This window comes from Ruditapes philippinarum, unplaced genomic scaffold (genome assembly GCF_026571515.1).
Source record: "Ruditapes philippinarum isolate M1 unplaced genomic scaffold, ASM2657151v2 ctg12151_1_1_1_1, whole genome shotgun sequence".
NCBI lineage: Eukaryota > Metazoa > Mollusca > Bivalvia > Venerida > Veneridae > Ruditapes > Ruditapes philippinarum.
The window spans coordinates 22,001-33,834 of NW_026856123.1; the positions used below are offsets into that span (position 1 = coordinate 22,001).

The 11,834-nt window shown below is 32.2% G+C and overlaps 1 protein-coding gene across 3 annotated transcripts; it reads right to left on the reverse strand.

The window, feature by feature from the left end:
• Positions 1 to 805: 805 nt before the first annotated feature.
• LOC132745449 (uncharacterized) lies at positions 806 to 10,945 on the reverse strand. Of its 3 annotated transcripts, none has more exons than XM_060734379.1 (5): positions 4,258 to 4,324; positions 2,550 to 2,637; positions 2,086 to 2,253; positions 1,379 to 1,547; positions 806 to 923 (listed from the first exon to the last, which is right to left on the reverse strand). In XM_060734379.1, exons 2-5 carry the CDS (start codon positions 2,620 to 2,622, stop codon positions 914 to 916), a joined length of 420 nt encoding a protein of 139 aa, XP_060590362.1. In that variant the 5' UTR covers positions 2,623 to 2,637; positions 4,258 to 4,324; the 3' UTR covers positions 806 to 913. The 3 variants fall into 3 exon arrangements, 2 of the variants coding, with proteins under 2 accessions (XP_060590362.1, XP_060590363.1); XM_060734380.1 differs by having other exon boundaries at positions 2,559 to 2,637; positions 4,258 to 4,319; XR_009627841.1 differs by lacking the exons at positions 2,550 to 2,637; positions 4,258 to 4,324 and adding an exon at positions 10,833 to 10,945.
• Positions 10,946 to 11,834: the final 889 nt, after the last annotated feature.

The following is an 11,834-nucleotide window of genomic DNA, read 5'->3' on the forward strand; positions in this document are numbered from 1 at the left end:
GATAAGTTACTACGAGGGGAAGGAACTAGAGACTAACGTAACAAACTCTCCTCAGCATTTACTTTCCTTGATCAAGTATACACCACAGTTAACACCACCGCCATCAAGCATATCATATGGTAGTTGTTCACGTAAAACTGCCGAACACACAATGGCAATACCTTACATCAAGACGGGCAAATCTGTGATTTTTTTACATCAGCAAGTTTGTATTTTAGTATTAGATAATTATTTTTTTACATGGAACATGCTGCTTTAGACCGTTCCTGTAGTGAGTTCAGTGCATAGGATTGTATCCAAACATTGTCTGCGTTGTTTAGACTTACGTAACATAACATTAATCTAATCTAGATGGGGTTTACGCATATAAGATATTTTGAGGGGGCGGGGGTAGCATTTACTTTTTTACTTTTAATTGTCGAAAGGTGACATTCTAGATACTTGGCCTATAAAAATATTGTCCAGATGTTTTTGATGCGGTTTATCAAAGTACAATTCTTTTTTGTTACTTTTCTTAAATGTGCATGTCAGTAGGTTTTGTTTTTTGTTTTGGGTGTGTTTTTTGTTTTTTGTTTTTTGTTTGTTTTTTTGCATGGGTTGCGTGGGATTGTTGGATTTATTTTTTTTATTATTATTATTTATTTATTTATTTATTTATTTATTTTATTTATTTATTCATTTATTTATTTCTTCTAAGAAAATACTGGGATTAAAAAGGTTGAATAACGGCGGTCGTTCAGACTGTACGCATAATTTGCTAGCTATCTTGGCTATATACAGGTGGCAATTGATCAATTTCAGCAAATAAATTTTAATCATTTATTAAAGAGCATGATTAACACTTTGATGAATACAATCAACTCAACTATTTCGTCTAGAAAATTGTGTTTGCTCTTTGAGTAAAGTAGCCATCTCAAGGTGTACTGCAAAATAACAAACAAAAAGCTACCAATGCATAAAACACTTGAACAGTATAATAAAATATACAAACATGAAATGTAAAAACGAATTCCTATATTTTGATACCTCAAAATAGATTTTAAAATCTTTTTTTGAAAAAATGCAAAATACTACATATATATCATTAACGGGACGAAATTAAAAGCTACATGTATATTCTATGCGGAACAATAGTAAAATCCTTTATACAGGAAATATATACTTAAATAGAATGATATACTGTATTCCTAGAAATTATCTGATATAAGAAATATGCATGCTTTGTACCCCCAACGACTGAATATTCGCGAAATTTGCGATCACTATGATTGCGCGAAATTTTATGTCCGCATAAACACCATCCTTATGGAAAAGCGAAATATTGTTTCCGCTAAAGTTTCTACGAATTCAGTATCAATGATGGAAAAATGAGGTATACCTTTCTGGCTTACAACACCAGCATTCCCCACATCTTGGATACTCTTCATTTTTTCCTTGTGTAAACGTATAGCCTAAGATATCTTCGCACAGTTTCCTTTGATCCTCTATTGTAGCAGGTTGGGGTATCGCTGCGGCGTCTTCTGCAGTCCAGTGGTGACATACCAAATCTGTAATTTAGTGATTATTCCGGAAATAATTAAAGAAATGCATGACAAGTTAAAATTGAAGGCTTTTTGCATGTCTGAAAAAATTATAATGGACAATAAGAGAAGTAACATCAATGACAACTCAATAAATATTACTTAAAAAGTTAAATAAAGATCAACAAGGCAAATCCAACGTTCACAGGACGCAAGCACCGACATGTCCCAGCCACAACAGCTGCGCACCCAGACGGCACCAAACCAGGATCAGGATTGAAAAAAGGGCGGCATAAGAAGGGGAGAGATATCATGAATTAAAACAATACCAAACAAAAGTGGCCAAAATGGGAATTAAAGGGACATGGAATGCAAGCGCTAAAAGGTGGGAGAGAAAAAAGGGGTGGCAAGAAAATACTCACCGTAAACGACAAATAAAGAAACCCATCGATTCTTCAGATAGATCATTTGGTTGTTAAACTTTTAATGAAATGAATGTAGTTTAGTCAGTCAAATATTACTTAAATAACTACCTACGCCAAAAAGCCATTTTTAATCAATATACCTTTTGGTTTACAACACCAGCATTCCCCACATCCTGGATACTCTTCATTTTTTCCTTGTGTAAACGTATAGCCTAAGATATCTTCGCACAGTTTCCTTTGATCCTCTATTGTAGCAGGTTGGGGTATCGCTGCGGCGTCTTCTGCAGTCCAGTGGTGACATACCAAATCTGTAATTTAGTGATTATTCCGGAAATAATTAAAGAAATGCATGACAAGTTAAAATTGAAGACTTTTTGCATGTCTGAAAAAATTATAATGGACAATAAGAGAAGTAACATCAATGACAAATCAATAAAAATTACTTAAACCCTTCAATTCCATAGATAAATAATTTGGTACAAAACATATGGTTATTAAAGACATTCTAATTAAAGTATGTACGCCTGACTAAAAAGCTCAATATTATAGCATTTAAAGCGTTTCATTCATCTGATTTAATTATTATGCTAATTATGATAATTACCAGCACTACCAGCCTGAGAGGAATCCACCAACAAAACGGCTAGGGTAATAGTGAGTAAAACCAGGCGCATCATTATGCAATATCTGACCTATAAATTAATAAAATGAATTACAATCATCGCATCGTAGAAGAGATTGGTAAACGTGTATTTCAGAGGCATGACTATTTAGTGGGTAAAATAAAACAAATACATTTCTGAAATAATTTATTTACTTCATTTGAAATGTCAATGTGTTTAAATTGCGTTTTAAAAATAGCTTTAGAGCATTTATGATGGATGTTAAACAACTGAAGAAAGTAGCGCTGAATCTGCATTTTGTGTCTTTCTTTAATGTTGCAAAGTAATATATTTTTTCATATGTAAAATACTTAATTACTATAATTTTACAAATTTCCAGATAGCATAAGAAGGAAGAGATGGTTCATCTAAATCGCCAAACAGTACATTTTTGGAAACTGTAACAAGATATCCACATGAAAAGTTTTTGAAACGTAACAATAACATTTATTTCGGGAATTGATGAGCCTTAACTTGAGTACATGAACTTATATCATTACTGTCATCACAGGAACTTGAAATAGTATCAATGATAACTCTGATGTCCGATTTTCATTGAAGAACCTCATCCCTATATGGTAAAATATATATTTAGGAATGGAAAAGTTTATGGACAAACGTGCTTTCATAGACCTGGCTGGTTTTAAATATCTTAATTCAATTGCGTATCTACTAATTCACTACTACGCACGGGCATATGAAAATAACAGTGAAATAAAATTTCAAAAAAAATTAAAGCAAATATTTAGACGTAGGTCGATAAACAGTTGAATAGCTGCTAATAGATTTTATAGGAATGCTTAGGATGTTACCTAATTCGAATATGTGTTACCTATTTTGATAATGTGTATACACAATCAATCAAAATCTATGAAAGAAGGGAGTAAGCAAATTTGATCAAATTAATTACATGTACATTGCTTGGGTATATCAACGGGAAGCCACTTTTCTTTCAGCTTCTTCCGATGTTATAATATTCATAAACCTCGTTTAAATCAAAATAATAATAAAGGAAATGTCCTTAAATCTGAATTATTATTTAATAAAATGTACAATATTTTTGCGAATGTCTCAACTCACTTCTTAGCATACACTCAGTTGCAAACTTTACGTACTTAGATCATTTCAGTTCTATAATTATCATCATTATATTTTTAATTGTTTAGCACTTTGCAATAAATGCAGTTATTTTGATTTAGTATTTTGTACATCAAAATAAAATTGTGTTTACGTTTTGCTACTTTTATCTCAAATCATTTCACATTCACATTATTCACTTCTACAAGCGTTAAACATCTTAAATATTCTACATCTATTTTTACAACATTTTGAAACACATATTTGCCCCTTTTTTAAAGATTTATATTAATTTCTTAAACTGTGTTTAGCTAGTCGTTGGATATCACAATATAAACTTCAACTCAATCCTTCTTTAAATCAAAACAAGATCATTCAAATCTTCTGAAATCACACCAATGAAGTTTCTAATTATTTTAATAGTTTACGCTGAACTTTTAACAAAATTCCACTGATTAACATTGAATTAACTACACAATTTCGAAAAAGAAGTAAATTCAGTTTAATAGCGTTTAGTCGAAACAAATTTTAAAACATGAAATATACAATAAATAAAAACATAGTTGTACATACCTTGTTACTTTGTATCTTTCGCTAGAATTTGGAAATATTTCCTAAAACGTTGATTTTGTATTAACACTTCCAGCTATTTATAGGGAATCAAACATAATCAGCATATGTAACCGCAGCTTTCATAAGGCTTTTATCTTCATTATGTTTCAAGAAACAAAGGGACAGTGAAACAACAGTTTGTAAAGAATGAATGTGATCACTTTCATTATCGCCATATTAAATCAAAGTTACAACATTAATGTTCTATAATGAATGCGTTTGCTACGACCGCCGTATAGGTATACATATATACAAATGTTCAAAACTCAAAACGAATTTGCAATTTCCTCTTCCGGAATGATTAATAACATGTAAGTTATTCTGTTCAAGCTTTAGCTTCTGACATGTTCATGTGTATATGTTTTGGGTTTATTTGTTGTTGTTTTTGTTGTGTTGTTATGGTTTTTTAGGGGGTGTGGTTTTTTGTTTCTGTATGTGTGTTTTTTTTAGGTATTTAGGTCTGTTTGTGTCTTTTCAGTATTATTACGCCGATTTTAACACAATTTCTTAATATATTAACCTAAGCAGCTTTTTATAACTAGTTAGAAACAACTTATTTCTCCTCAAGCGATTGACTACTTGTCCAACAAGATTTCTAAACCAGTGACCATATGACTCAATGTCCTAGATCAATTGGCAAAGAAAAATTACTCTTCGACCGAGTACAAAAGCAGTGCACCCTGCATTACCTATTAATCTGATTCTCTCTCTATTGAGCTAAATGGTCATACAAATATGTACGTATACCAAGAATATTTTTTCCATTGTGATATATCAAAACGAGAGACATCTTGCATATACCTTTCAAGTGTGTATGATTCGTAATATTTATCAGATTTGTTCCCAAAACTGACAAGATGAAAATCTAAGTCGTGTGATTATTCTTTGTAATGTAAGGTAATATTTAATAAAACAATACTTATTGGACATAAATGATTCTAGATATCATTATTTGCATTCCTTTCTATTTGTTATCCCTTAGAAATTAACGATTTTGTACGGAGATAATTCCATTTGATGTTTCTATAGCGCGGGCTAGTGACTGTTCAATTTTTATTTTTTTTGATAGGGGGAGTGGGGGGAGTATTTTAGTTTTTTGTGTCAGTATTATTACGCCGATTTTAACACAATTTGTTGACAAATCACATTGAGCCCCATTTTTATATTTTACTTTTTTTTCTTTATTTATTTATTTATATTTGATAGCTTATTAGAAGTTACTTATTTCTCTAACAAATGACCATAAAACCCAATGTCTGAGATCAATGGCTTAGAGAAATAACTCTTCAACTGTGAGGGTACATGCAGTGTGCCCTGAATTACTAACAAAAAATCAGATTTCCTCCCTATTGATCATATAAAATATCTACATTATAAGAGTGAATTAAACCATCGTAAAAATTTTTAAAACCCAGAAACATCTTTCAGATTTCCCTTTTAAGTGTGTATGGGGGATATTAAAATTTATCGCCCCAAAAATTTTATGTAGCGTAAAGAAATTTAAAGATTTTGTATATAATTTAATAGGGAAAAAGCTTTTCCCGGGATTGTTGTATTACAATATATAAAAAAAACTTTTTTGGGACCTTTTTTTAATTTTAAAACAAATTTTAACAAATTTTCCTCCAAAATGACAGCTTAAAAATCTATCGTGTATATTCCCTTTTTAAGGGAAAAATATTTTATAAAAATACTCAATTTTTAACTTTTAAAGATTTTTAGATAAACTTATTTTCGTTCCCTTTTTATTTGTTATCCTTAAAAATTAACGATTATTTTTGGGGATAAATTTTATTTTTAAAGTTACTAAAGCGCGGTTTTCAGTAGGGCCCGTTCAAAACACTGGCGTCAATTACTGAAAAAAAATAAAGTTTGTTTAAAATTGAGTTCAAAAACGAAACTAGAATAGTTTTAAATATTACAAAATGATACATTGAGAATGGTTAGCAGAGATTCAACATACAAAGAAAACGTTATGATCACAATGGAAAATTTATTCTTCGTATACATACATATTTTATATGAACTTCGTATACATACATATTTTATATGAACTGGCTCAATAGGGAGAGAATCAGATTAATTAGTAATGCAGGACGCACTGCTTCTGTCCTCGGTAGAAAAATCAATTAATCTCGGACAATGAGTCTTATGGTCGTTTGTCTCACAACGCTGGTTCAGAAATCACGTTGGACAAGAAGTCAGTCGCTTGCACAGAAATAAGTAGTTTCTAATAGGTATCAAAAAAGTCGGTCATGTGTATCGATTGGTGAGATGTAACAAAAATTGTGTTAAAATCGGCTAAAATATTGCACAAAAAACAATAATAAAACACAACAACAAAACCCAGAACCAAACTACCCCCCCCCCCCCAAAAAAAAAAAAAAAAAAGAAATAATAAAATAACAAAAAAAATATATACACATGAACATGTCAGTAGTTCACTGCACTTGTTCTCAATGTGATCTAACATCCTATGAAGTTTAAAAACCATAGCTTTTATACTTTATGAGAAATGGCCTGGACAAAAATAAAGTATGAAAATTAACAAAGGGAAATTAAGAAGTGCAGAGTACATGTTCTAGTGCACTGCACTTTGGATCACTATAAGAAGCATGCATACCAAGTTGGAAGTCAATCCGACTTATAATGCCTGACTTATGCTCCGGACAAGCTTAAGGAGACGCCGACACCGTCGCCGACACCGCTGACGCCGCCAACAAAAGTAACCCCTTTATGTCGCCTTTTTCAAGGCGACACAAAAATTGTCTACAATTGTGAATGAGACTCCTCGATCTCCTTTTATTGTTTTATAATTTTCTTCATCTGATTTTCTTTTGTACACAATAGTTCATAAATCTTAATTATCGTCTGGCATTTGACAATGTAAAAGCAAATTGGTCTCATTTGTTCAATAAAGAGAATAATTAGTGTAATAATTAATTACTCTCATACTTAGGGAAAGAAATGACAGCTTGTCTCCTACTTATACGACCTACTTTCGACAGAAAGACCAATATGGGGAGCTATATGGAGTCATTCATTTGCAACATTTTAGAGTTATTTTAATTGAATTAGTTAATCAAAGCTTAAACTTATTATTATAATGCCAAGCCTGATTAACGACGGATATCAAAGCGTCAGGGGAAGGAACTAGAGACTAACGTAACAAACTCTCCTCAACATTTACTTCCCTTGATCAATAAAGTATACACCACCGCCATCAAGCATATCATATGGTAGTTGTTCACGTAAAACTGCCAAACACACAATAGCAATACCTTACATCAAGACGGGCAAAACTGTGATTTTTATGCCCCCCGTCATATAATGGCTGGGGCATATAGTGTTACCCTGTTCCGTCATTCCGTCTTTCCGTCATTCCGTCCCTCCGTCATTCCATCATCATCAGTTTCCGTTCATTATCTTAGTAACGGTTGCACACATTCAACTCAAATTTGGCATATGGATATGTCATGAGAAAATACAGGTCAAGTTCGAATTTGGTCATGGTTTGATGATTTTTTGCAGAGTTATGCCCCTTTTACTATTAAAATAATATGAAATTTTCAGTTTTCGTTCATTATCTTAGTAACGGTTGCACACATTCAACTCAAACTTGACATATGCATATGTCATAAGAGAATACAGGTCAAGTTCGAATTTGGTCATGGTTTGACGATTTTTTGGCAGAGTTATGCACCTTTTACTATGAAAATAATATGTAATTTTCAGTTTCCGTTCATAATCACCCTAACGGTATTACACATTAAAATTAAACTTGACAAATGGATATGTCATTAGAAAATACAAGTGAAGATCAAATTTGGTCATGGTTTGACGCTTCTTGGTAGAGTAATGCCCCTTTTACTTTGAAAATAATATGAAATTTTCCGTTTCCGTTCATTATCTCCCAAACAGTATTACACATTCAACTCAAATTTGACATATGCATACGTCAAAGGAATGCACAGGTCAAGATCAAATTTGGTCATGGTGATTTTTGGCAGAATTATGCCCCTTTTACTTTCAAAATATAATATGAAATTTTCAGTTTGCGTTCATTATCTCCCCAACAGTATTACACATTCAACTCAAATTTGACATATTGAAATGTTAAATAAATGCGCATGCCTAATTTGAATTTGGTCAAGGTTTAATGTTTTTGTTTTTTTGCAGAGTTAAGTCCCTTTCACTTTGAAAATAATATGAAATTTACAGTTTCTGTTCATTATCTCCCCAACAGTGTTACATATTCAACTCAAATTTGACGTATGCATATTTCAAAGAAATGAGCAGGTCAAGTTCAAATTTGGTCATGGTTTGATGATTTTTGGCAGGATTGTGTCCCTTTCACTTTGAAAATAATATGAAATTTTCAGTTCCCATTCATTATCTCCCCAACAGTTGTACTTATTCAACTCAAATTAAAGATATGGATATGTCATAAGAATGCATTGGTCAATTTTCAATTTGGTAATGGTTTGATGATAGTGGACAGAGTTAACCCTCTTGTACTTTGAAAAAAAAGACAGAAATTTAAGTGTCCGTTCATTATTTCCCCAATGGTTGTACACATTCAACTCAAATTTTACATATAGATGCATCTTAGGAATAAGAAATTCAAGCTTAAATTTGGTTTTGGTTCAATGATTTTGGACAAAGTTTCTCCCTTGAATGTTGGAAAAATTTAGAATTTCCAGTTTCAGAACTCATATTTTTGTAGAAATGTATGTAGTCATTAATTTGGCTATTATTATATTGCAATATGAAATTTACAAAAGGTTAACACTGAATAGTTTCAGTGCCTTGAACTTTGTTTAAAAATGGTTTGTGTTAACATTAAATAGTTTTAAGGGCTTTGAACTTAAAATGAAAAAAATAATTTGTGCAAACAAATTTGGAACTAAATATTATAACATCTGAAATTTTGGCTGCATGCGGGGGCATCCGTGGAGTGACGACACATTTCTAGTTTTTTACATCAACAAGTTTGTCTTTAAGTGTAAGATAATTAACTATTACATGTAACATGCTGCTTTAGCTTTAGACTGTTCCTGTAGTGAGTTCAGTGCGAACATTATCTGCGTTGTTCAGACTTACGTTACTTAATATTTTTCTAATCTGGATGGGGTTTTCGCATATAAGATATTATAACTGGGGCGGGGTAGCATTCACTTTTTTACTGTTAATTGTCAAAAGGTGACATTCTAGATACTTGGCCTATAAAAATATTGTCCAGATGTTTTGTATGCGGTTTATCAAAGTACAATAAAGTTCTTATTTTTTACTAGTCTGAATGTGCAATAGGTTTTGGTTTTTGTTTTGTGTGTGTGTGTGTGTGTGTGTTTTGTTGTTGTTGTTGTTTTTTATTGGCTATATACAGGTGGCAATTGATCAATTTCAGCAAATAAATTTTAATCATTTATTAAAGAGCATGATTAACACTTTGATAAATACAATCAACTCAACTATTCCGTCTAGAAAATTGTGTTTGCTCTTTGAGTGAAGTAGCCATCTCAAGGTGTACTGCAAAATAACAAACAAAAAGCTACCAATGCATAAAACACTTGAACAGTATAATGAACAATACAAACATGAAATGTAAAAACGAATTCCTATATTTTTGATACCTCAAAAATGATTTTAAAATCTTTTAAATCTTTTATGTATGCTTTGTACCCCTAGCGACTGAATATTCGCGAAATTTGCGGTCACTATGATTTCGCGAAAGTTTATCTCCGCATAAACGCCATCCTTATGGAAAAGCGAAATATTGTTTCCGCGAAAGTTTCTAGGAATACAGTATCAATGATGGAAAAATGAGTTATACCTTTCTGGCTTACAACACCAGCATGTCTCACATTTTGGGTAGAAATAATTATCCCCTTGTGTAAACGTATAGCCTAAGACATCTTCGCAATGTTTCCTTTGATCCTCTATTGTACTAAATTCGGGCATCGATGCGGCGTCTTCTTCAGTCCAGTGGTGACATACTTAATCTGTAATGTAATGATTATTCCGGAAATAATTAAAGAAATGCATGACAAGTTAAAATTGAAGACTTTGCATGTCTGAAAAAAATTATAATGGACAATAAGAGAAGTAGCATCACTGACAACTCAATAAATATAACTTAAAAATCAAATAAAGATCAACAAGGCAAATTCAACGTTCACAGGACGCAAGCACGGACAAGTCCAAGCCACAACAGCAGCGCACCCAGACGGCACCAAACCAGGATCAGGAGTGGAAAAAAGGGCGGCATAAGAAGGGGAGAGATAGCATGAATTAAAACAATACCAAACAAAAGTGGCCAAAATGGGAATTAAAGGGGCATGGAATGCAAGCGCTAAAAGGGGGAAGAGAAAAGGGGGGGCAAGAAAATACTTACCGTAAACGACATATAAAGAAACCCTTCAATTCTTCAGTTAGATCATTTGGTTGTTAAAACTTTAAAGAAATGAATGTAGTTTAGTCTGTCAAATATCACTTAAATAACTACCTACGTCAAAAGCCATTTTTAATCAATATACCTTTTGGTTTACAACACCAGCATTCCCCACATCCTGGGTACTATTCATTTTTCTTGTGTAAACGTATAGCCTAAGACATCTTCGCAATGTTGCCTTTGATCCTCTATTGTACCAGGTTGGGCATCGCTGCACTATCTTCTTCAGTCCAGTGGTGACATACCAAATCTGCAATTTAGTGATTACTCGGAAATAATTAAGGAAATACAAGACAAATGAAAGTTACAGACTTTGCATAACTGAAAAATATAATGGACAATAAGAGAAAAAACATATCTGACTACTACAAAAATAATGCTTAAACCCTTCAATTCCTCAGATAAATAATTTGGTACAAAACATATGGTTATTTACGACATTCTAAAGTCTGTACACCGGACACTAGCTGAAGAATTGCATGCTGGTTAGACTGTTTATCTATCTTTATTGCGTGAATTTTTAAAAAATGAAATAAATTAAGTGAGCCATATAAAACTAAATAAATACATAAATCTGAAAACACATTTTAAGTTAATATACCTAATGGTTTACAACACCAACATTCCCCACATCCTGGATACTCTTCATTGTTTCCTTGTGTAAACGTATAGCCTAAGACATCTTCGCACTGTTGCCTTTGATCCGCTATTGTACTAATTAGGGGCATCGCTGCGCTATCTTCTGCAGTCCAGTGGTGACATACCAAATCTGCAATTTAGTGATTACTCGGAAATAATTAAGGAAATGCAAGACAAGTGAAAGTAACAGACTTTGCATAATTGAAAATATAATGGACAATAAGGGGAAAATTAAAAATTACAGACTTTGCAAGTCTGAAGACTTTATAAGAGACAATGCTTGTCTTATATTATATCATTTAAAGCGTTTAATTCATCTTATTTATGAATGCAAAAAAATATGCTTAATATGCCAATTATTATGCAAATCAATTTTCACTAAGTTATTACCGATAATACGTACCAGCTTTAGCGTAATCCACCAATAAAAAGACTGAGATAACACTGA

What these genes read in the sequence shown, in the direction of transcription:
- LOC132745449 (XM_060734379.1), bottom strand. Translation starts at nt 2,622, where the DNA reads ATGATGCGCCTGGTTTTACTCACTATTACCCTAGCCGTTTTGTTGGTG. An exon ending in CTCTCAGGCTGGTAGTGCTG is followed by an intron (nt 2,254 to 2,549) that starts GTAATTATCATA and finishes ACTAAATTACAG; the next exon opens with ATTTGGTATGTCACCACTGG. An exon ending in CTGGTGTTGTAAACCAAAAG is followed by an intron (nt 1,548 to 2,085) that starts GTATATTGATTA and finishes ACTAAATTACAG; the next exon opens with ATTTGGTATGTCACCACTGG.